This window comes from Heliconius melpomene, chromosome 13 (assembly GCF_056956725.1).
Source record: "Heliconius melpomene rosina isolate 202511_hmr_F chromosome 13, ASM5695672v1, whole genome shotgun sequence".
NCBI lineage: Eukaryota > Metazoa > Arthropoda > Insecta > Lepidoptera > Nymphalidae > Heliconius > Heliconius melpomene.
Window position 1 is genome coordinate 14,701,724 of NC_140401.1, and position 27,693 is coordinate 14,729,416.

The following is a 27,693-nucleotide window of genomic DNA, read 5'->3' on the forward strand; positions in this document are numbered from 1 at the left end:
GAATATAAATAAATAGATAATAAAAAATTTTATTATGTATTAAATATGTTATATTTTTAAACATTCATTTGAATACACAAAATTACATACAAATCTGCTACAAACTCTACGCAATGAACAATGGCTTGTGTAATATAAATCAAAGAAAACTTAATTACAATAATAACAAATAAATTATTACGTTTATAAAAAACAGAAGCAATAATGATTAACATAGCTTGTACAATTATAATGTATTAATTGACTTTTAATTGTAACACGATGTTTTATATAATGAATTCAATCGGGGTCTAAGAGGAAACTTGGATGGTTGCCGAGTTATTGTATCCATAGCGGATGGATGACTCATTGAGAGAATTTGGCAATGTCAAAATAATATTAATATAAAAAAAGTAAAACAAATTACAAGAATAATTCGGCGTTATGTTGCGCCACTAGTGGTGTCATTTCAATAGATGAAAAGTAGAGAACGAGCTCGTATAACCATATGACTCGATTCTTTTTACTTTTGTAATATGGGGGCCTTAAATATGCGTAACTACTGAATATATGGGCCATGATGACATGTAAAATAAATTATTTTAGTAATTTTGTAATAATTAAATATTAATTTAAATGGTAACACTGAAAATGTATGTAAAGAATCTAAAAATGGTGTCAATAACGTATATTATTTTATGTTCATAATAGCTTATTAATAAAGAATCTAATTATATATCATTACCACTTAGGTAACATTACCATTTTATCTAAAGTTACAATACAAAGAGAGATTAAAGATAACAACTTCTCGTTTTTTTTTCTTTTCTCGTAGCCTTTCCTCGAGTATTTTTAATTTGATTGAAAATACTAATAATATTACTATTATAAATATTATTAGGTATTATTTTTACCAGTGTTATTAAAACAAGTAATGTTGAAACTCATTCCCGCTAATTAAAGAAGCTCATGGGTCATAATCAGAAAAAGTGCACATTTTGTGTCTTTTCTTGTCCCGCTACTTTGAATGCGTTTTAAAAATACAATTTTAAAGATAATTTAAATATTTTGCCATTTAAGATAAATTTTCTTATTAACTTAAAGATTTTTGTAATATTTTAAATGTATTAAGGCTTTTAATAGTATTTTTTGTTAGTTGCAAAAAACTTTTCAAAATGCTTCCATACAATTTTTCGTGTCCCATTCACCACTTTACTTTTTAAAAATTGATTTGTTACGAATATTTATGGTTTTATTTGATTTCAGATATGTTTATATAATTTTACTTTATGCATAATATTAAATAGAACTACTTTTATTGATACATTATTTAATAAATAATATATATTAATTAACTAAATTTGTCCCAAAATATTGTCTTTTTGTTACTCAGGGCTAGTAACGTACAATTAAAATATGAACGCAATTATTTTGGATGGTATTTAATATTAGTTTTTATTGTGGCACCATTATTCTAAAAGTCAATGCTGTCGTAGCTACAACCAGTAGTGTTCTCGCTGCAGTTGAGGGGTTCAAATGTTTTAAAGGGAATGCGTAAAATTACATCTCAGGGTTATAAACGGCTTTTATTTTGGTAAGTATTCTATAATTTGGTTTTCTTGTTTATGTTATTTGCTTCTTTTTACAAAATCTCAAAAAAGAACGTCAGTGCTTGCACATGCAACACGTGGCTTATGAGCAAATATTTAAAAAGGTTAGAATTTCTCAGATTTCATTCTCAATTTCGTTATATTTCGTTACGTAACGAAACTGAGAAAATATGAAGCCTAGTTCACAATTACGGTACCAATGTTTTTTTATATATGTTTATAATAAAATTTTATCAAACCGGTGCTTGTATATGGAAGATATGTATATAAGAAAAAAAAATTGCTGGCATATGAAAAAAACTATTAGTGACTTTTCATAACGTAAAGTAACCAAAAATAATGATTTTTAAGTTTTTTTGCTTGTTTGCTTGTTTGTCTCTGTGTTTGTGCACGCTAATCTCAGAAACAGCTGAACCGATTTAGTTAAAATTTATTTTTATTCTTTCTGAAATTCGTTGTGATTTTGTGATTATTATTTTTTGATATATATTTTTGTATTTTCAGTAAGCGTAAGCTCCTATGTCAAATGCTGAAACAAATGCTTTTTTTTTTAGATATAGAGAACGTCTTAAAAAGACCAATCCTATTAAATATGAAGATATGCGGAATAAACACTTACAAAGAATTAAACTTAATTCCAATGATAACAACTCAAATTTTGATATATTTTAAAGTGAATTTAATTTTATCATTAACTTTGTGATCTGTAACTAGAAATATAAGTTTATTACGTTACGAACTAGCATTATTATATTGTTAATATTCTCACTTTGTTATGTTTTCTTCTTACATTTATAATCTGTTAATTCAACGATTGAACCTTTAAAATTTTGATCTGTGTCTCATTAAATAAAAAAAAACAATAGTTTTATTCATATAATATCGTTATTTTGTTGTGTATAATGCCTTATGTCATCAGTTTCGTAACAAACTTTATCAGTGTTGTTACTTATCAGTTACGTTACGAATTCGAAAATGTCCACTTTTCTGATTATGACCCTCATACCTAATGCATAGCACGACTCTATTATATTTCTGACATAAATTGTAATGTATGATATTGTTGTTATAATGAAAATATTATATTACCCGCATTAAGGAATTATTTAGATAAAAACATAATAGTAGGTGCTTTAGTTTAACATAATTTATGTAAATACAAATGTAAATTAATATAAAAAAAAAATGTAATAAGTTTTTTTAATAACTATGTATTTTGTAAACGTACTGTTTAATATTACAAAACTTTGATATTTTAGCACTGAAATATAAACACGCAATGCCTTCTTCTTAATACTAGGTTCCTTTCTGAATACTCCGCTATATGCGGGATACAGCGAGATGCTGAAAATATTTATAATATACACTATCTCGATAAAGCTTAATACAAAATAATACTTGACCTATAATAAGTTCAAAATTACTTATATAACTTTTGTTTGTTACAGATAATTCCTGAACCGTCGATAAACTAACCTCCTTGGCTGAGTAATGACAGATTAAAATTTATTATAATCTACACATATATCTTGACAGTTCTATTCCGTATAGTAGTAAACTTCCGCTAAAATATATTAAAAAATAATGCGGATAGGAGTTTTAAGGAGATAATTTTTTTTTATAATACAAAATGGAGTCGTGGAAGTCGTGTATTTGGATTGGTTTCGTCGTAGTTTGTATTTTAGGCAAAATTTCTGGGTTAGACAATGGGTTAGCTTTAACTCCACCTATGGGATGGCTCGCTTGGGAGAGGTTTAGGTGTAACACTGATTGCAAGAATGATCCCGACAATTGCATAAGGTATGTAATGTGTTTTTCATTCTTTTGTTTAATTAAAAATAATAATTATATGTAAATATTTATAAATAATTGTTTCTATTGTAATGTAATGTATTGAACTATTTATAAATTGTTTTTACTCATTATTTACTGTATAAATAAATGCAATGCAAATTGTTTGTTAATATACCTACGATAAGTCTATTATATAATATATTGAAAAATGTCTTTTGTCGTTTTTCTTTAAAATGCTTTTAGTTTAATTAATATATCTATAATTATTTAATTATAAAAACTTTTAACAGCGATCGGCTATTCCGTACCATGGCCGATATCCTCGTCGCAGAAGGCTATGCGGCAGCTGGTTATGAATACATCAACGTGGACGATTGCTGGCCAGAAAGAGAGCGCGATCCTAGAGGCAAGCTGGTGCCAGACCGAGAACGGTTTCCGTATGGCATGAAGAGCTTATCTGATTATGTAAGTTGAGTTGAATTAGCGCTTTTTGTTTATATATATAAAATAATATTTTATAGAAGTTACGTGATCGTTTGATATCTAAGCTAGTAATGTACCTAATTATAAGTAATAATAAAATGATTGGATATTAAATAATGTATGGATATGGAAAAGTTTTGTTCTTACATTAGAAAGTTAAGCGTATTGTTCGCGTTATTCAAGGACAAGTTATTGAATATAGGTTAAAAAGGTTATTATTATCTTAAAAGATTTTAATTTATATACTCACATGTAACATTCTATCGTGAGGCCAATTGTGGTCGGCACCTGTAATTGCGGCAGGACTGTAATCGCGACAGGTCGTGATTTCGACTCCCAGTTAATTAAATGAAATATTTAATACTTTCATATCTTCGTTCTGGTGTCGAGGCAAAGTGCGACGTTTAGTTCTTCCACTCAACACGGAATGTCTCCATAATTTAGCGGAAAAATGGAAACGGAGAGCCTTCGCACTAGGTTTCCTCTGCCTATTTTCAGCTTAGCTAAGCTGAAAAAAATGTCATATTGTATAAACTCGCGTGCAACCGCAGTCATCTGTGATCATCATTTCGTGTAAATCAGTCGCCGAGATGCGTTTCAATGACATAATGAGCGTGCGTCGATCTTAATCGTTCTTGACGATTGTTTTTTTTTTTTCTGTATTTATTATTAATAAATATATGAATTTACGTTGTAACTTACCGTTGCATGCGTTTAATTAGTGACATTTTGCTATCATTTTTAATGGCGGGATCGATGCTCTGACAACGCAAATGTTTGTTAGAAGAATGTTGTTGAAATTGTGCTGAATTACTTATCTGAACATAAAGATACATATGTGAATGCAATTTAAATTCATAAAAAATATCTATTTCTTTTAAAAATCGAATCTAGTTGGCAGTAGTTACTGAGGTCAATGCATTCGACCCAACAAACTCTTCACCTTCATTGCTAAGCAATATTTCTCTATTAATTCGATTCTTGATATTTATGGTTCCTACCTTGACAAACAAACAATATCAACTTGCCCAATGTCATGTTAAAAGGAGTTTTTTTATTTCCTCGAGTGGGAATCGAACCCACAAACTGTCGCATTTACAGTCACATGCTCAAAAAAGGATGAACTTTTAATTTATTGTGTTATTATATTAATAATTAATATAATATTTCATATATATTAAGTAATTATGCTGCATATCATCGCATTGTGCACTACCATTTATTAATGTCACAGTTGTCAGTAATAATAACACCAAGGTCAAAGATCGTCAAGGTTCACTATAATATATTAATGATAGTAATTATGTGCTATATACATTTGAAATTCTAGTACTGATTAAATAATAAATATGACCCTTTACGTCAACGGGTATCTGTAGTTGTACCTCCTATGCCGTGATCGTTATACATGGACCTTGGACTTTGTTGGGATTAAAGTGAATTCTTCATATCCTTGAATCATATGATTTATCCTTGTCCTTGAAGTCATCATCCTTCAAAAGTCATCGTTCTTGATTTCATGAGCATGAACCTTCATATCTTTGCTCTTGCTAAACAAACGTAGAGTTTCACCATTTAATATACAATGTCTCAAATTCGGACGTAATGTTGAACGTACTTAATAAAATTCCTCGTTTAGCCATTTTTCATCCTTTTTATAAATTACCTATTAAAATTTTATGTTACGGTTATTTTACTGAAAACTAAAAGAGTATCATCATTTTCCGCTCAGTAACTATTATTAAACGTATTATTTTTAAGTTTTAAAAATAATTAAAGGTTTTGTAAACAAGAATTGAACCTGCTATCTCAACTTAGCACATCTTTATACATAATGCTATATATTATGTCTTGTTTCATAGTAAGTATATGTTAGTATTACACAGATATTATCATTCATATCGGCCCATTTCGTGTTCATTGTCTCCGATACACGTAGTTACGCCACTCGCTCGAGCGGAGCGAACATAAATCGTTCTTTAACCCCATCTGTTGTCGCAAATCTTTATTCTTTTCATATTGAACATTGTTTTAGGTTTAGTTCTCACGGATGTCAACAAAAATATACTTTGATTTAAATTTACTATAATATGGCGTTCTTGTATTTTAAAGACATTTAGATTCTTTTTCGAATACTTAATCTGCAATTGCATCAATGCTTTTACTCTATGCTTTTTTTAAAAAAGTAACAATAACATGGTAAGCAGAGGGCTACGCTACGTCAATAAGAATAATTTCATATGAAAATAAATTAAATATAAACATTCTTCCGAATGAATATGAAACCCACAACTGTTGCGTTAACAGACAAACCCCGTCTCATTGAGCGATGACGGCTTCAATAGAATACTTGTTATACATGATAAAAATAGTCTTTTCCGCCATACAGAGAGGACGTAGCAATGAATCACTTTGATTTCTTTGATGAGCACACTCCTACCGTAGTCATACTTATCTGGTGTCAACAATGCCATTTTGTCGTTTACTTGCATTATGGTATTTAATTAGGTTCTTAAAATAATAATTTAGCGCCTCCCTAAGAAAAATGATTGTTGTTTTTCATTTTACAAACATTACAGTATATACCGATTTATTTTACACTGAAAATAGAGAGCTGAATAACTACTAAACCTATGAGTCCTGGTGATGATGATGATGATCCTAGCATTTAATACTTTTTTTTTCTAAAATTATACGAAAAAAATAACAATAACATCAAAATAATCAATTAAGCGCAAATAAAACATACAACAGATAGTTCAAAGAAAAGAGAACCTAGAAAATAGAGTTAAAATAAATGGTTTCAGTTCTCTATAAGATTCCTAAGCACTTTTACCATTAACAAAGCATTGTTGCTACACAACTGTTCCAGCTGTAAACTGAAGTTATGTAACGGAGAAATTATATCTTGCATCACGTCGCATTTTACACAGACTTTTGACACCGATTTGCCACTAAACTGTGTATTTTTGCTAGATTGTCGAGAAAAACTAATTGTGGGATCAGTTGTGATTTTGTATTATTTCGAAATTGTAGCTAACCTAAGATATATTTTTTATAATAACCTAAATAGTAGAAACCAATAATTAAATTTTCGGCATTTCATGATATGAAATTGCTTCTATTGACTTGTTTTCACAAAATACAATATTAAGTAATACGAATTGGGCACTATGATGTAAAAAATCTATCACTGTCTGTAATTGTGAAAATAATAAAGATAACAAAAAATAAAAAAAAACTTACATTAGATAAAAGGTTAGAAAAAGATTTCATTTCTAATAAATCATACTGAAAGAAATTAACTCGTATTGAATTCTTTATTTAATTTGTTTTATATAGCTACTAGTAATAAATATTGGAATGTTTAGAATATAATCATAATATTTACATTACTTTCTACTATTTCTTACTAATGTTTATAACTATCTTGGTAGAGGTAATGGCTTTGGGATAAAATAATTAACATTTCTCATAGGATTTGCGGTTTTAATCTGTAAGTTAGCGTAATGTCTTCCTCAAATCAAATACATTCTTGGAAAATCTTTTAATAATTTCCACTGTTATTTACTTAGTTATCTTTAAATATTATAGTTTAGAAAAACCATAATTCTGTATGAATTCGTTTTTTAACATTAACTTTTGTATACTTTGTATCATTAAGTGATCGAGTTTAACGTAATTGTGTTAAGTGCTCAAGGCGTTTTTCTGCAATTCCATTTGAGTGAAAGTGAATCTAATGCCGTTACGAAGTAGCAATTTGACAATAAACCTATTATATATATAACAATCGCACTCACGTCCAACTTAACTTTGATTTACTTTTACTTTCCGCAAATAATTGTGTTAACAACAAGTCATTTTGGTCTAAATATTTTACTTGGAGAACAAAGTCTTTAAAATTAAAAATATATATTAATATAGATAAGGTTATTATTAATTTTATCTCAAAGACTTTTAAGTCTAATAAAATTAATATTTTCAAGCATATATGATATTCCTTTTTTCTAGCTCCACCCTAACTCTCTTTTCCGCATTTAGCTGATCGAACAGACATAATGTGAAGAAAAACTAAGCTCCTCAAATTCAAATCAATATGTCGTGATTTACAAGTCACTGCGCCAATAATAAAATTATTTTAATAAAATAGTTAAAAATATAATAGCCTATTGCTATACAAAAATAACTATAGTTACGCCTTATACCTACTCATAAGAATTTAAAACATGAATATTCATCGGTTTAGAATCGTATGAGTATAATCCGCATAAAATGATTGATGATGATGATTGATCAATCATTAAGGCTGATGAATATCTACTACATGTTATGATGACATATTTAGAGCAAGACACGTTCTTGCCTAACAATTCATTCTTGTTTTTTATATTACATTCTTGCAAGAAAAAAATGTATCAACCGTTTATGGCAAGCATTATTAGCATATAAAGGAAACATTATGAAAGGCTATTCGATGTACACGTAGAGGACGTCGTGGCGTAGGTGCACAAGGGTGTGAATGTATCGCGACGGTTGTGAGTTCGATCTCCACTCAAAGGAATTATTATTTAGTAATATTTTCATTTCTTCGCACTGGCACCAATGCAAAAAGCACGGCGTTGGGTTGCGCGAAAATGGGGGATGGAGTGTCTTAACAATAGATTCTATCTGCCTACCCTGCTGTGTGCGGGATACAGTGTAAAGCTGTTTTTTTTTTTAAATACATAATAGCTTTTACTCATATGTACATATATAGGCTGTTTAAAAATTGCCCTCTCTTTATATAACATTATCTAGAGCATAATAATATTACACGCGTTTGGCCCAAATTAATGATATTGCTTAACTCGCTAATCGAAGATGTGAAATGCGTGAGATGTCTCAAGATTGCGTTATCGTAATTTAGGTGCCGAATTTCTGTTTCCTAGTAACATAGTCTTGCATGAGAGTAAGAATTACAGAGATATCGTTGACAGGACAAGGGTCCGGAGATCCTCCTGGCTGATGAATACACTGTACATCGTTAAAGTAAAAATAAATATAAATAAATGCGAAAAAAATGGTCTTAATATATACATATGTATATGTTGAAAGTAGAATTATTAGGCGAAATAATAACTAAACCAACCAAATAGATGCTTTAAAATAAATCTTAAAAGTATAACCAAAATTTAATTAACCATTAATTTAAATGAAAATTTATTAGTTTCCTAGTTAATCAATTTAATAATCATTGTAAATAAAATTAAACATGTTAGATTTATTATTCCTAGTAAATAATATGTCACGCAATCATTGAACTTTACTCAAAGGTGAATAGACTTTGCCACTTTAGTATGCGGAGGTGTGGTCTGTCAATAAATTTACACTGTTTGGGTAAATAAACGAAAAAGGTATTTAAATATACAAAACTGTTTTTAAACTTTTTACTCCTCTTTATGAAATTTTTGCGGCAGTATGAAATTTGATATATAATATAGTAAAGAAGTTAATATTTTTTTAGAATACACTAGTATTTAAAAACATTAAATTAATAGATAAATATTATACATACACAAATACTGCCATAATATAATTTGACGATCGTTGTGATATTAGTATTTAAAAAAAGATGTACCTAGATGTTAGTTGCCACATTTCATAATTCTAGCTCAACCTAAAATACCCTTTATAGTACTCGAAATATGTGTTTCTTGCGATTGTTTTTTTTTTTTTTTAAATGTAGAAATATGTTTTTTCCAGGAAATAATGAGAAAAAAATCTAAAAAAACAATTGTTTAATTAATATTTTTATCTTCCATACTAAAAAATTTAAATACGTACAAATAAAGTCACGAGTAAATGTTAGTATATAATTTTAATAAAGCTTCGTTCAGTTTCCGTATGTTTAACGACATAAAAATTGCAATAAATTACATAATGACTTACCGTTTCCGTGTGCATTGTTTATGGAGGAAATATTCTGACAACGGCATTGTTAATATAATTTTGGGTCTTGTATTTAAAAAAATGGAGATAAAATAGAAAATTTAAAAAAATATGATAAAAAAATGAAAATCATATTTATTTTATAAAATAGTAGTAAATGTACATACTACCTAGTAAGAAACATGTATGAAATGACAATCTCGCATTACAGTTGTCTTTTTTGACGCAGCTTAGCGCCGTGCGCTGTCTTAAAGAGAAGAATGATAATAATTGATTCCCCCGACGCTTATACGCATGAATAAAAAAATGCCATTCTCAATAATAATAGATATAATATTAAATATTCATTTGTCAAGATCACGGAACTCTTTTATCGACATAATGGTATACGATTCTTCATTTAAATCGAAGCCATATAAATACACTGGTAATTAATATTGATGTTACCAATTAACTGAACATGTGTTCATCTTTAAGGTATTGTTTTAATGCTAATTATAATACGTTCTTTATTACTAGTGATTTGTCTTGAATTGTTAATAGGATTTAGGTAATTTTTTTTTACTGTCAATTATTATTATTATTTTCCTGCTAATGCTATTATTATTTTATGGCAAATTTGAGGCCGTTGTGCCTCATTACAAGCGAAGGTTATGTGTTTAATCTAATTGGGGGTCTTGAATTATTGTGGGAGTGTCTCACTATTCCCCCTCTGGCTATTCTGCTAAATGCTTACCGCCAAGAGAACTTCTTAACCCGAGTTGTGATGCTTCTTAATCTTTTTCGCCCTCAGATTTTAGCAAAGAAAAAACTTACTAATTAATAAAATAATCTTTTTTTCTTCTTTCGAAAAAAAGATTTCAATAAGTGCATAGAGATTGATATAATGTAAGAAATTCTGTCACGCGTAGTCTTTGTCTTGTTCCAGCTAAATTAATAAATATATTTTTTTATAAAAATATATGCACTTTGGCATTTAAATTTGTAAGTAGAAGTTAATAATGTGCTTAAATTTTAAATATTATATATTTTTCAATTAGTTCTAACCAATTATTTAGTAATTTATAGTAATTGAGTCCACTTGACGTGCCCCATCTACGTTTTGCACGTGCAAAATTCAAATAAATAGCTTTTATATTTTATTCAAGTCACATATTTTTCAAGACGCATGCTGAATTTTAACGCGATCATGTTGTTTTTATTCTTATAACTACAATAATTACTTATATACAATGTTTTTGTAGTATATAAATATACTAAAATATAATTAAATAAATCTACCATCCAAAACAATAAAACTATTAGGTTAGGTATATTTTATTATATAAAGTGCACTGCGAGGTCCCTCTTGATTCTATCAAGGTAAACTACAGGAAACTCTCCAGTTTACGTAATGCAGGGAATTAATTGAATAAATTACGCAATACAAGGTCTGCGTCTCCTAGAAGATGGCCTTGCGACTTCCAAAAAAAAATTTATAATCACTTCTAAATGGATGACCAAGTCTTGGCCAGAGCTCGTCTAGCTCTAATAAAACCCATTAATGCTCTGCTAAGCAGCGTAGGTACATTTCCAATTTTAAATAAGAAATTCGAGTATTAGCTATACACCTCTAATACATTTACCTAAGAGACTTTAAATAGTACAAATATTAAAATACGTATTTAGCTATCTTTGACAAAGATAGACATTCATAGCCTCTATCTAGAAATAGCCTCAGTCATTTCTAGATGCATCTTAACCTGCTTTCCATCAAATCGAGCGTACAGACTCAGAATATCCATTTTCTACTTCTTGTTAGTTACGCTAAGAGCAAATTGCATTTTGTGGGTACACTTTCTTTGTGACATCTGCCTTGTTATTTATTGCTGTGATGGTTCGGAGCTGACATATTTAGAAATTTGTATCTATTTAAGTTTAAATATATATGTGTGTGCATTTAGATAGGCTTTGTTGGGCGTTTATGGTTGTAGGTAATGCTTAACGTTAAATTTAGGTCTTCGTTATAATGCCTTTTATTTGCTATAAAATAGCTGTGGTGCAATAATAATAATTATTATTCTATCAACAATGAATCGACTATTTAATAACATAAGACATTAATAAATAACTGATTTTTAAAATAAAAATTTCTACCTATATGTAAGAACAATAAGAACTTTGTCAATATAATTTCATTCTACATTTTCTACCAAACAATAACACTAGTATTAAATAATATAGTATTGTATCAAATTTGAACAAACTATCAAGATGAAAACAGTTACAGAAAACCAGGTCGATGGGAATTTACTGTAAGTGGGTATATAACTACGAAATTCTTCTATAAATAGGAAAAAAGCCGTTCAGACACCGCACTTGTGTTTCATAGCGCGTCTTATTCGTGACCTTTGCTAGGTCCGTTACACATTTTATTACAAGATGATTATTATCAATCGTCGTGGGAACCTAATGTAGGCGTACGCTACCTTCACTTTACTTAATAGAATATGGACGTTATTTATTATGTAGGCGTATTTATTTGCTTGGACGTTTATAGCTCGTATTGCAATTATGTGTGGTGGGCTTACGTTTAAATATATTTCGATTGGATTTAGTGTTGTTATCTTCTTTTTTCGTGTCTTCTTTTTTATTCTAAATATGTAGAAGTATTGTAAGCGTTTATTATGTATTTTTAAATTATAAGTTGTATTATTTCTGTAGTCTCAATCTTAATTCTACTTTAAAAATATTACTCATCCATTATTCTCGATTACAATAAAATTTTACAGGTAATGAATTGTTTGATCGTAAATATTTTTGAAACTAGCAAAAGTCTATATCAATCGGTGTTTATGTTCATTTAATTATAGAAATAAAAACACATGGCTTTTTTATTACCTTTATTAAAAAATATTGAATAAGGTATAGTTTATTTAAGATTTGTCCTTATTGCTAATGCTTAAATAAATCGCGACTTAAACGCGACTTATTTTTAAAAAAATTCTGTAACAATAACCTTGCTATTTATAACAAACAGGATATATCAGTTGACTGGTTAAAATCATTCATAAGTATCAATGTCGATCCCAAAATACCGTGAGAATGAAGTCAATTCATTTTCATTCACGGTCGCGGTAAAAGTGTAAAAAAAAACATTGGATCCGCCCAAAGCGAGTCAGTCATCTGGGTCAAGTGCGCGCTGCACTGTGTCAGTCAGTCTAAACTGAGAACGTCATAGTTCACTTTTGCTTTTGTTTTTATTTAACCTTGTTTATCCTAATATTAAGATTTTCCGTGTCCTGCTTGTTTTGACTTGCTGTGTTGAACGGCGGAGTTTAACGCCGCAGTTTGCCTTACCAAAGCGGGCTTTGTATTAAGATAATATTCGACGGCCTCGCTACTGTGCTATTTCAAATAGTAGATTTCTTTTCAAAGTATTTTATAGAAAGTGACTTCGCGCTATATTTACTAAGCGATACAGAATAATTACAATCGATAACGAATGCTGATAGTCATGAAAGTTTTCATACATTTTAATTATTAACATTGTTAATAATATTATAGTTGTATGCAATAGTAAAAGCGATTTCACGCAAATAATTGATTGTGATTGATTACTTAATTTTATTTATTAGCTTCACACTATCCTACATGTAGCAGGGAAGTTAGTGGGAACCTGGTAACCTAGTGTTAAGACACTGTGTTCCCCATTCAAACATTTCTGTCCCACATTGTTCCACAGTGGCGGTTATCAATGCCGCCCATTACTTTTATAACGATTTTTTCATAAATGTTTGCGTTCAAATAAATAAAATTTTACGATATATGTAGGTACTCGTAATAATTCGTTCTGTTAATTGAGTGTATAAGACAAGGTAAGGTCATTTGCTTTTTAATAGTAATGTACATAAATATATATAAATGACATTGGTTTTTGAATTCTTAAAACAAAGATAATATAGTAAGAAATTACGTCTACGACTTTTTGCTTATTGTTTTTTATAGGAACTCTTTATATGTATCTGTATCTAATTTATATTTTTCTGAACATAAAAAAAAAAGACAAATAATACGTATTTTACTATAAGTGTATACCAATAAAATTATTAAAATATAATAGAATCGAATGAATGCAGAGTAAAAAAACCATTCCCGCCGCCGTCACTTTGTATATGTTTGCCTTTTTCAACTTTTGCAACCTCATTATATCACAATCGTATGTCGAAACCAGCCCTTGGTGTGCGAAAAGTCAAACAATAATAGAACAATATCTATAGTGCACTGTACAACGTTTTATCTCAGGGCGTATATCAACTCTTAGGACTTTTTCACGGTGGATTAAACTAATTGTCATAATTGATATTTTTTTTGTGAAGATACAAGCGAACTTAAATCTTATAACATTGCTATAAGAGTCACTATATTATAAAATATTTTTATTTATTAGTCTTCTAAGCATATATTTCAAAGTTTAATACAATGAAAATATAAAAAAAAATGTATTAGGGAAGGCAGAGGCGGAACCTAGTGTTGAAGCACTCCATTATCTACTTCTCATCGATTTTTTAAGACATTGCTTATTGAGTTGTGGAACTGAATGCCGCGTTTTTCTCGTTACTATATCATTCCCCCGAGTGGGAATTGAACTCATCACGTTTACAGTCACACTATGGTACTGCGTCACGACGACCTAATTTACTAAATGCTACCAAACTATTTAAAATCATTGTAAGTGTGTAAACGCCTTATTGTCGTATCTTTGAACGTATATCAGTTTATCTCGACCTTCGCGAGAAGGATCGGGCGTGGGAACAAGTGTGCCGCACCGAATGGCAAACGAGTTGACAGGTATGATATATTGTATTTGTAAGTAATGTAGGTACGTCTGTGTTACATATACTATTATGTGTTAATTATCTTTTGTTTACTATTCGCGTATTTATATATGATGAAAACTTATTGTTTTATATTGGTTTACTTCCTCTATTGGGAACCTTGTTGTCTACTGCAGTGGTCGTAGTTTAAAATTAGAAAAGTATAGTAAAATGAGCGATTTATTTCCTGATATCTTTCCTAAGATACAAAGAAGTATAATAATTTACTTTTTATTTTTTTTTTATTTAGAAGTATTTTAATTTAAACACTAAAATGGGATAGGATAGGCACGTACTTATTGCAATACTGTTGTCTTTTGGAAGCAGATCAGTCAATCAATTTAACTATTTAAATTGAGGCGTTGAGAAATTGGCGGAAAGTGGGGAACAGAGTGTGTTAACACTACTTTAACACTAGGCCTACCCTGCAGTGTGCAGCGTGAAGTAATAAAAACAATGTAGATATATCATGTTTAGGTTCCACTAAGAGGAAGTCATTATATGTTACCACAGTGGCGGAGAGCGTTTCTTTCGTAACAACGAAATAGCGTCGCAAGTTACAACGTGTAATCATGATTCTCACGCAGTTACGATCTTGTCCAATGTTCTGTGGGTTTAAACCTAGAAGTAAAACATTTTATTTATTTTTTTTAATTTTCCCTTAACATTGGGTTCCTTATCTCGTTTGGAACTAACTAATAAGCTAATAAGCTTTGATTTCAAGGTGATATCAATGTATAAAACTTCTTTGTAGGTAAAAACTTTTGCGTACCAACAATTTAAATTATTGAGTTTTGTAGACTATAAAAAACAAGATTCAAAAATCTTTAATATTCGTCGTACTTAATATATTTGAAATATTTTTATTTTTTCTTGTTTGCCAAGATTTTAATTTATTTTATAGGTAAAAGTAAACGTTCAATATTAATTAATATGATAATACATTGAATTAATAATATCATCTTTTTTATTGTTATAATTTGGTAAGTATAACTAGTCTTTACATAGGTCAGGTAATTTACCTATGCAATCACCTAATTTGAAATAATATTTAATTTTATTTCATTTATTTAATAATATTAATATTAAATAAAACTTCCTTTCACCGATTTATACTTATTTAAACATTAATTTTTTAACTTTTTCATTGTAAAGTAGGTATTTGAAATATCAGCTTTTAAAATCGTTTAGGAAATGAGTGAAAACTAATGTAAATGCTTAAATAATATTTAAATAAATTATAATTGTTTTTTTCGTCTCTAACCTTAACTTAAGTGAACGACTGCTCTACCACTGTATCATTCTTGTGATCATTGATTATAATCATATTTTTTGTTTGGCAATAACAAAGATTGTTAGATAATATCGTAAATACAAATGGTTGCCCATTGTGGATGATTAAATTTTGTTGCTTATAAAAAATATCTGTACCATTTATACAAAATATTACTTGCATGGATGTGAGATGATTAAATAGTTAATTTTTTTAAATATTTATTGAAGAAAATTATAATATTTTTCATTTTTATATATTTATTAATATTTGAATGTTTAAATTACACATAATTTAATGATATATAAGTATTGGGAATTTTAAGAAAATGTAACTCCAAGCCTCGAAAACATTCTAAGCTCTATAGCCTATTAAGCTATTGCTTCTTACATATTTTTTATTTATTTAATAAATACACAACATAATATATGTAATTAAATTATGTGGAAGAATTCAATATATTATATAATTATAAGAAGTATTTTATTTAATTTCTGTTTAACGTAGGTAATACTTGATTTGTGTTAATACGTTTATAATTTTTAACAAATTAAGCAACCCTATTATTTAATATCAATTCTTATTTCTATACAAAGTTTTTATATGTAATTGGATATGTTAGCATAATAATTTTATAACCATTGTTAGATGAGTAATTCAATTTCGTAATGGTATAAAAAGCTTCGATCCTCTCGCCATATTGCTGTAATTACCTACATATTATAGTTAAATATAAGTATGTAATTTGGTGTTAGTACCTATAGAATTTTGAACTATTAAATATTTCAATATTTAAATTTAATAAATATATCATTCCCCGCGTGGGAATCGAACCTAGAACCGTCACATTTACGTATGTGCCCTTACGCTACGGCAGCAAAGTCAAAAATTCATGTCGCTGTGCTGATAAACTTAAAATATTTTCATCTCAATAAGACCGAATTTAATGTGAAAAATACTTATTTGAAGCTTAAAAGTATGAATTAGAGTATTTAAACTGCGAACTTGGTGTGCAAAGAGATAAAAAGTGTAAAATAGTTAATTTGGTGCGTAAAAGTATCAATTGGAGTGTGAAAAGAGTGAAAACCTATATATTACTTAAGAAACATATAATATATTCAATATTATTTTACATTTTTACAGGTACACAGTAAAGGATTGAAGTTTGGCATATACGAGGACTACGGCAACTTCACCTGCGCTGGATACCCCGGTGTGGTCGGCCATTTGGGTGGCGGTATGTTATTATTATTATTGTTATATCTAGCATTGAAAATATTACAACTTTGCAAATCACTTATAAAAGCTATATTTATTATATTTATCGTATATATAATTTATTTTATTTAGGTTCACTTTCTATTTGTTTTGGAATATATTATTTTGGAGAGCGGAACCATAGCTGAAACAATTATAATCATTTAAAATAAAAAATAAAAACTATAAAAATCTAAAATTCTAATATTACGATAGGTATTTAGGTATCTTACTTAATAGTTTTACTAAGTGTGCGAATTTATCAAATTAAATAATATTTCATCAAAAAATGTTACATAGCTGCCATTTTATTACCAAACCTATGTCTAGGTTTGTGCAATTTATCAATACACGTTTGGAAATTAGCTATTGGGCAAATATATCAATGCAAATTCAAAAATATTATTTGAAAAAGAGTAGCTGTTGAGTTTCTTGCTAGCTCTACTCAGCAGAACAGACTTCCAAGCCAGCGCTGACTGACACTACTGACATTTCTATATGACTTAACGATTCAATATTGCTTGCTAACTCAATTGACGATATTTTGATTTTGAATGAACCAGCGGCTATGAACAAATAATATATTTATAATTCACAAAACGTCGTCAAGAAAAAGTGTTCCAAGCTATTTATAATGTTAGTTGTGTAAAAATTCGCGTACGATTCGCATTGAAATAACTTTCTGGCCTTATTGTGTAGCTTATATGATGGTATGCGCGTTTACTAATGTTAAACATTTAATATTTACTGAACTTGTTGTAGAAGATAAGTTGGAACTTATGTATAGAGGCCATAGTGGTGCAGTTTTACAGTGACTGCAAAAGCGATGATGGTGGGTTCGATCCTCACTCGATAGAATTAATTATTTTTACTTAATTGCTTTGGTGCTAAATGTGAGGCCTATTTGAGGTCCTAGCTTCAGTAATATTCATCTCATCAGCCTAATTTGACAAATCAATAAAAAAACAGGTTTGGCTCCGGTGTATAAAAAAAATAAATCACATGAAACCTACAAATACTTTTATAATATTTTTAATTGCAAATCAAAATTTAAGTTAAGCTGATTCACTGTAATAATCACTCAAGTAAAACTGGCATTAATAATAATGGATACTTTCTATTTTATGAAAATTTTACTGATATTTAAATTGCTTTTGCCGAAACAATTTCAATTAAGAGACAAATACTTTCTTCTTCGTTGTTGAAATTATTGGACACAGTGCTGAACTGATGAACGATGAACGCTGACTGATGAACTGAGATGAACGTTGAACATTATGCATATTAGCTTATTATTTACACAAACTATTAACCTTAGTACCTCTATAGCAAACAAATAACAAATCATTATTTAACAAAATGATGAAATACAATTTATTTACATTGTAAAATTAACACCAACCATTCGTTATGCTATACAAATACCGTAAATGTCTAAATAATAAGGTAAATTAAGTTCAATTATTTATTATTATAATAATTTAATCTTGCCTTGCACAATACAAAATGATGTATGACTTTATTAATCAATGAATTATCTTCGATCCTTTACGCTTGCTTGTTGTTATTTCGTAACTTTTATATTATAAACTAACGGCCCGCCTGCTTGAATAACGTTATTATTAATTTCTGTCTCTATGAGTACCTACGTCCTATAAGTGACGTCCATGTAAAATTTGAGACTCCTAGCATTTGAGATAACGAAGTTTCATACAAACTCTCAACCCTAAAAACAACCCCTTAGGAGTCGAATAATGCAAACTCCCGTCTTAGCGAGCTCCTACGTCTTATAAATAACTCCTATGTAAAATTTGAGATTTCGTGATGAGTGAGTGAGTGACCTTTCGATTTTATATATATAGATGTAGCTATTAAATATTATTGACTGTTTATTTTTAAATCGGAATTATAATGTATTTTCTGTTGATTTTAGATGCTGCAACATTCGCGTCTTGGGGTGTAGACTACGTGAAGTTAGATGGGTGCTACGCTCTCCCCGGGGACATGGACCATGGATACCCGGAGTTCGGTCGCCAGTTGAACTTGACTGGACGTCAGATGGTCTACTCTTGCAGTTGGCCCGTATATCAGATTTATGCTGGTCTCCAGGTATTTATGATTTAGCAGAATTCATAGTTTATTATTAAAAATACTCGTATGTAGGCTAAGAATCCTAGAGATGCCTATTTTTTTTTGGATTTTATTTGAGTTTACTTCCATCCCTTTTTTTAATTAAAATCTTTTTATTCTTAATAAATAAGATTTCTTAATAAAAAAACATAATTTAATTAACAACCCCAATATACTTTCTTGATATCATTTTTTTCTATCTCCAGCCAAACTTCTCATCTATCATCGAACACTGCAACTTGTGGCGTAATTTCGACGACATACAAGACTCGTGGGCGTCCGTCGAGTCTATCATAGACTACTACGGAAACCATCAGGACGTCATCGTGCCCAACGCTGGGCCTGGCCACTGGAATGACCCGGACATGGTGAATATTGAATTAGATTTTATTGGTTGCTTGAGAAATATTTTTAAAAATACACTGGACCTGAATCACCCTGATTGTAGACTCGGGAGAAAGAATTATGTCAACTTTTCTTTTCTGGTGACCTTACCAGACATCCTTAAGACATTTCGTTCTTCACTTTTCGCCCTAATTCGAGACAACTTGTTGAGTGAAGGAATTCAACGCCGCAATCTACCTAGGCGAAAAGTGAAGAACGAAATGTTTATTTGACATTAGTTTCTGCCTATGCTTACCTTACCTTAGTGCTTACCATGAAGGCAGAAGCTCAGAAGTTTTAATTGTTATTAGGTATTAGCTAAAACAGTTTTTTTTTAGTTTTGTTATAAAATTTATTTCCAATGTAAACCGTTTCATTTTGAACTTAACGATTAAGAATAGGAGAGTAACTAATATTAGCAATGAAAAAATATGATTATTCTATATCTCAATTTTCTTTCTTTTCCAGTTAATCATTGGTAATTTTGGTTTATCATATGAGCAAAGTAAAACACAATTCGCAATATGGGCCATATTGGCAGCGCCTCTACTGATGAGTGTCGACCTGCGGACTATACGGCCCGAGTACAAGGCGATATTGCAGAACAGGAAGATCATTGAAGTGGATCAAGATCCTCTGGGCATACAGGGTAGACGGATTTATAAGGTATTAATTTTTGTTATTAATGGTTTTTTAAAGAATTACAGTAACTGTTGGTAAGTGTGTATTAATTTATACAAAAGTGTATATTGTAAAACTTTTGTGCATTGTATATATTTCATTAATTAATTATAAAATTGACTTTTTGCAATATAAAGTTAAAGTATTGTCACACTACAAATTACTTTGTTTCCAGCATCGTGGTATAGAGATCTGGTCGCGACCAATCATCCCGATCCAAGGCCAGCATTACTCGTACGCGGTGGCGTTCGTCAACAGACGCACGGACGGCACGCCCTCGGACGTGGCCGTCACGTTGCGGGAACTGGGGCTTAATAACCCAGCTGGGTATAGAGTTGAGGTGAGAAGTTACTTGGTTAATTGCTTGAACAGCAAATAATTTACCACTGGTCCATCAAAGTTATTGCCTTTGAAGAGCTGAGGCAAAAAACTCAGCACGACAATTTTAGACAGTTGTATATTAGATGGTCAAACTCAAAGCCTTTTATTTACTAGAGCAGGAAATCGATAAAAATGATTAATCGCAACTTCTTACTCCTTATAATTTAATACACGCAAAGGATATAAAGAAATTTCTAATCTTGTTAACAATATTTTATATAAATAAACCCTACAAATTATCTTCCGAATCCTCCGCAAGCAAACGAGTCTAATTTTTTTATTTAGATAACGAGACTTGATACTTGTAAAATACTTAAGAAGAAGTAAAAACTTTTTTTCAATATATTTATATCTGTTTTTTTCTTAATTTAAATTATTATATTTTACAGGACTTATATGAGGACGTAGACTACGGCGTGCTCTCGCCTCAAACCAAGATCAAAGTGAAAGTGAACCCCTCAGGTAGGACGCGCCTTATATACTATACATGAATTATTCTCTGATAATATGATAAATGAAATAAATTATGATTTCATTTCGATCTGATTAGACTAAAACTGGACAGTAGAAATCTAATGATAAGAAACTTCATTTCCTCTTCGATCGAATTTCGAAACATTTCATATTTCCGAACTCAACGCCGCATTTTGTCTTGTTACCAGATCAAGGAAATGAAAATAACTCGTTCCTCCGAATGGGAATTAAATTCACAATCGTCTCGTTTACAAGTGAGACGTCACTACGTTACGATAGCCCCACAAAAAAACCATATTATATAAAATATTACAAAAAAACTTTAAATTTATGAATTAATACTACTAACTTAATAAAAATATACAATTTATATACAAAATAAAACTAAAAAAATTATAAATTTAACAGGTGTAGTAATCCTGCGAGCAGACGCGCAGCCCCCCTTCGCCTACAACGCGATACCGACGAGGACGCCCTACGCACTCAACGACGTGTTCCGCCTCACCGAGAAATAAACTAATTATTATATCTGTCTTATACAATGTTTGTGAATAAGTACAATCTGTATTTAATGGTAGCGTGGAAATGGTCTAGTTTTTGGATTCTATAACTAAAGATTTTTTGACTAAACCCTAAACTAAAAACTTTCACTAAAAATCTTTGACTACAATATATAACTAAAGAAATGCCTAAAGATTTTTTTACTAAAACATGTAAGTAATCGTATATTTTTGTTGTTCGATTTTACACTGATATTTTACTATATTTTTGGTTTAACAAATTCATGTTTTTTTCGGTATGACCGGTTTCAAATCTAAAGTGAATTAAAACTAAACGAGTTAACTGTTTGGGAAAAGTATATATTTAATTTCTGCATGTATACGTTAGTTTCCTTGGCATATATAAATGGAAAAATTTCAATTTTTTTTTTTTATTTAGAAATGTCAAAAAATTGCATTCAAAACAAATAAATATCCCGTATAAATATATAATAAACTAGACCATTTCTGTGCGAATTGCAAGTTTTCTTAATTGGATATGAATTCCAAGTTATAACAACGCCATCTAGGGACGAGTATAGATATCAAAGGAAAAGTTGATTTATTATCCAGCGATGAGTGATATTTTATAGAATATAGTTATATTTTTACTTTTCTTTTCGTAGAATTTAAATTCTTATTAATGTAACTTATTGATTTTAATCGCCATCTTTTGGAATATTTTTAGTATATAATATTCTGCTTTTCGAAAAGAAGTCCAGTGATACAATACAATCTTCCTTATTGCCTTATTTTTACTTTAACTTATTTTATTATTTTGCTAAATCTGTTAAAAGTTGTTGCAAATGTCTTAATAATTATTTGATGTTGATCATTTTGTGAAAATTTTATTGTATTCATATGAAAGTGCCATCTGGTGGCTAAAAATATTAATTTGCATCTAGATTAGATTAGATTTTATTATAAAATTCCGATCTGATCAAAGATATATTTTTTTAAATTAATAACGTAAATTCATTTAAAATGGCGATATTTTTCTTTCATAGCTTATTCGATAAAAACTTGATCTGACACTCCACCGTGTAGTGTATAAATACTTAGTTATAATAAATATCAGTTTATATAATATTTTTGTAATGAAAAATAGATGTTACCACTGCTTTTGTAATTTTCTAGCTTGCCTTAGTTGAAGTAATATTTATATTTTCCGTGTGATCGATGGATAGTTTTATGATAAATTATTTTGCCATTACGATGTATGTACCTAGGGTAAGGATGTACATTATAATTGTGTTAATTGTAAGTTTTTAATAGAAAAAATAAATACATTTTTACTTGAATTAGTTTATTTTCATTTTTTAAGACTTAACTTATTCTTAGATATATACTTATAATTAATTTACACTTAAACTTTAGATTTAACATAAATATAACTTAGGAATTAATCAGTCACAAGGATACCATCGTACTCAACAAAATTTTCAAGGGAACATGAATATTTAAAGTTTGCCCCACACAAATACACTGTTTGATTATTCACTATTAGTCAATATAGCAATAATATTATATAGGTAATAACAACGATTAACTATAAATACTACGTATTAAACATATTGATCTATTCCCTGAGGCTTGAGTTAAACAATTAAGGGATCACCTGTAACTATTTCGTCGTCTTCCGGACTGGTTGTAGTGCTACTTTTAATTTTATCTTCTTTAACAAAAATAAATTCATTCTGATCAGAATTTTCTTCTGGAGACATACTATTCTTCCTAGTCGACGATTCTTCTATATTTTTTGGTGTTGTGGCCTCAACTTGACCACCAATTATTGCACCGCTACCCTTTTGGAGAGCTAGTACTGGTACCATTTTTCTTTCGACCCTCGGATTGTATTTTTGGTTTTTCAATATATCCCTTATCTTATAATTTCTCTGGGTATTGACGTTTGTAAATGGTGGAGAGGCGATTGCTTTTACTTTATCAGATGCAGCAGATTTCATATATCTTCTACGCAAAGGCTTCTCAGTTTTTTTCGATTCGTCTGAATCATTTTCATTTGAAGTATCAATATTAGTAAAATTTTGGAAACGATTTTCAAGATGTTCTGAATTTTTGTGATTATTTTTCTCGAAAATTTTGTGTTTTTCTTCATTTCTGAATTGATTGAAATTGCTTTGAGAACGTCTTTTGATAAAGTTAGATCTTTGTAGAAGTTCTTCCGCGTGGTCAATGGCGTGTGGCTTGCTGGTGAACTTTTTGGTTTGCATCAATTTTGGGCGCCTTGTACTTTGTACAGGGGAGGTAATTCCTGTTGGAACATTATGTTGTACTTGAAATTTCGAGACACGATTTTTTCTTTGGCCTCTATGAGGTAAATTATAAGATGCCTTAGCGGGTTTTTCTAAAGACACTACGAACTTCTTCGTCTTCCTTGAAGCTGTTCTACCATGATGTGACGTCAAGGATACGTTGGCATTGATTTCTCCATTCTGTAGATTATGAGATTCTGACGAATCATCATCAGTCTTAACTTCTATGATGTTTATTATAAATATTAAAACAACTGCTACCTGAAATAAAAATATAAATAAGCACAAGACCAGAAAGATAATAATGCCATAGGTGGATTTATAATAAAAAAAATATATAAGTATATTATTATGGTGTTATTAGAGAAAATATTACTCACCGGTATCAACTTCATTGTAGATATAAGGTATTCTAAGGCGATGCTACACTCTAAAGGGATCGTCACAAAATGATACGTGTACGGTTAAATCATGCCTTTAAATACAAAAAGAAATAATAATAATAAAATTATTATCACTCAAAGATACTTTGTTAAGTACTTCCTACCTACGACTAGCTAATTACTTTCTTAAAAAATCTCATTAGTATGTTTTTAAGGATGGATTTATTCTTAAGTAATTAGTAATTTCCAAATTGTTAAAAAAATATAACAATTCAGAAGAAAAGGTAATAAAGTATAAGCTAATCGTAAATATATAAAGACAAATGATTAAACAGATGAATAGCGATTTTGAGATCGCTAAAATTATTTATAGGATTTCTGATATTTTGAGTAAGTAGGTATCTTTATTAAAATTGTAACTCATCGCTGTCTGTACTTGGAAAATATAGGAGAACTATTATTAACCCAATATAAAACAACTCTAAACAATATTTTTTTAATATTTCATTAATATCATTGTTACTCATTTGATAAAAATTGTATACCCACTTTACATCCGACGTACACTTTACACACTAAGTAGGGGAATTGTGCTTAAGATGACATACTTTTTGTTTGAAGATAAATATTTCAAACAAATAAAGTGATCTGAGAACAGCATATTGCGTATACTATTATATATTTCATAATCAACGAAATTATTTTAGTTTCAGAACAATCATCTTTCAAACATCATAAAAACAAACAAAAATCGCACTTAGGTCGACCAGTGTAAGACGAAATAACTACAGGGTAAAATGACATACTTAGTATGTGGCATAAAAATGCCATCATTATTTGTCGAGCATAGTTTACAAATAAATAGTTTCTTCTTTGCTGGGGGGCTTTTAAACAGTATTAAGGCCAAATTCATACATGTTGCAATTTTTATGAGGTTGGATTCCGTTATCAGTCACTTCCTTTTCCAAAAGGGAAATAAGCTTCCTCACTTGCGGTTATTGAATGCCCTTGCTCTAGCAGCCTTATCCATGTCTTCTTGTGACCAATATATATTCGTTTGTAATTGCCAGGCATTTTGTAGGTAAAGCAAAAAATACATCGATTCTATTTATAAGGGTAAGATAGTATGCCATCTTATACTCACGTCTTGTATGTCATCTTACCCAATAGATATATGAATTTAATTTTAACCGTTGTGACCAAAGGTTATAGGTTAGGATGCGCTTTTAGCGTTAGTTGTGTCATATAATAATCCTATTTTACATTTATAATTAGTTCAAATAGAAAATCTTTATCTTACATGTCTTTTCACCATCAAGCAAAAGCGAAAGAAAAATTTGTTGCAATTGAAAATAACGAAAACATGAATTACTTGCCCATCTGCATTCACTTTCAGCCATACTGAATTTAAGCACTAGCTGCATCTACAGACACTCTCTAAAACGTCACAAGATCGCACTTAGCGCTAATAGTTTCATCAATATTGGTAGTGTGTCATCTTATCATAGTATGCCATCTTGAGCACAATTCCCCTACGTGAAGAACGAAAGAAATAATCAAATGAGGTTAGCATATATGCTATAATAATATTCTTCTTATAATATAGGTAGGTACACTTCGCAATTTTTTTTTGATAAAATGAAAATGGATTTAATACTTCTGATCTTTAATCAAAATTTTAAATTAAAAAATATAAAATACTTTATTTTCTCTTTGGATTAAGAAAAAAATCTTTTGTATTGTATACGACGGTTTAAAAATGTTTTCGATGCTTACATTATTAAACTATTATTAGTGGATGTTGAGTAGAAGAACTTAACGATACATTTAATGGCATTAATTGTTTATAGATCTACGGAGAACGAGAAAAAAATCACAAATATTGCCTCGAATCAAAGTTGTAACCATTCAATTTATTTTTAGAGTTGATCCACTGTAACACTATGACCTACTCTCTTTTTGTCTTTGACTGGTCAAGCGGGCTCGGCGAGTCGGCCAGTCGGAATGAAGGGTTCCGTACAAAAATTGGAAGTCTCGAGCTTTATCTAAAATTCAGACTTAGCTTAGCCAGAACCCTTTCATCTGATACCCCACTTGAACTACGGCTTTAATACCAAATTTCGCCTCTATGATATATTATTTTAAGCCTATTATTTCTTCAAATTTAATCACAAATGTATAGGTTTCTTTTATTATTTTTTCTGAACTAGAGTACTAGTTAGGTAGTAAGCTATAGATGCTAGCTAGTACTATACTAGTACTCTATTTTCGATTCCGAAAGTACCCTAGATTCGATTGATTCTCTTCATAGTTTCGAAATACGAATTTTTTGCAATATAAACTGCCATATTTTATCTAAGTAAATATACAAATATGTTTTTAACAGGAAATTAGGGCGCCGTAGATCTGAATATGTTGTTTTAATTTCAACTCGATACTCAAGCGTTCGTGAGATAAAGGGTCTTGACAGATAGACACATCAAAGTGATCTTATAAGGGTTCCTTTTTTTCTTAAAAAGTACGAAACCTTACCAATACTAACTTATAATTTATTTAACATAAAATGAAAAATATAATGATGCTTGAAATATCATTTCTAATTAATTTATACTCGTAGTAGAAAAAAATAATAAGTAAAGCTATAAGTAGTAGACTGAAAAACTATTAATGAAGAAACATTATAAATATAATATTCTTTATTGCATTTAACATAAAAGAACGTACATTTAACAGAAAAAAGATTAGTCTCGGTGGAGTTATCTCTTTAACAGATTTCTTCAAGTCAACCTATGGAAGGGTGAAAATTTTTAGCGAGAAAACAAAATATTCAGTATGAAAATAGAGCGGATGTGAATCTAAAATTTAATATATAAAAAAAGGGAATTTTTAACAATTATTATGAAAACTTTACCTAAACATATACATACACATAAATATAATACAAACGATACATAGTTATATTAATGATAGTTAAACATCATAATATTATGTTTAATTCTTTAATTAAATATCTTTTTAAAGAAAAGTTAAATGTTATACTTAATTGGCTTTCTTGGATAGAATTGGGCCGATGTCAAAGTAATTCTTTCTTTCAGCTTCATTATCAGGGTAGGCAGAGGGAGCCTAGCACTATAAGTACTATTTACTTCTTTGAATAAACAATTCAGGTAAAATCTTTATGGTACATTTTATAAATAAATAAAAGGAGAAGTTGGCGTAAAGCTTCGAACGACCTTGGTATGAAATACCCTTCATAACAATTATAAAT

The 27,693-nt window shown here is 29.6% G+C and overlaps 2 protein-coding genes across 2 annotated transcripts; one reads left to right on the top strand and one right to left on the bottom strand.

The window, feature by feature from the left end:
* Positions 1–3,085: 3,085 nt before the first annotated feature.
* Positions 3,086–23,070, top strand: LOC146533094 (alpha-N-acetylgalactosaminidase). The gene is made up of 9 exons (XM_085196622.1): positions 3,086–3,389; positions 3,674–3,848; positions 17,067–17,160; positions 19,114–19,289; positions 19,517–19,678; positions 20,163–20,360; positions 20,551–20,715; positions 21,146–21,218; positions 21,639–23,070. Exons 1-9 carry the CDS (start codon positions 3,220–3,222, stop codon positions 21,743–21,745), a joined length of 1,320 nt encoding a protein of 439 aa, XP_085052748.1. The 5' UTR covers positions 3,086–3,219; the 3' UTR covers positions 21,746–23,070.
* A 39-nt stretch (positions 23,071–23,109) lies between these two features.
* LOC146533095 (uncharacterized) lies at positions 23,110–24,476 on the bottom strand. Its single transcript, XM_085196759.1, has 2 exons — positions 24,423–24,476; positions 23,110–24,303 (listed from the first exon to the last, which is right to left on the bottom strand). The coding sequence occupies exons 1-2, from the start codon at positions 24,435–24,437 to the stop codon at positions 23,368–23,370; spliced, it is 951 nt and encodes a 316-aa protein (XP_085052885.1). The 5' UTR covers positions 24,438–24,476; the 3' UTR covers positions 23,110–23,367.
* Between the last annotated feature and the right edge of the window lie 3,217 nt (positions 24,477–27,693).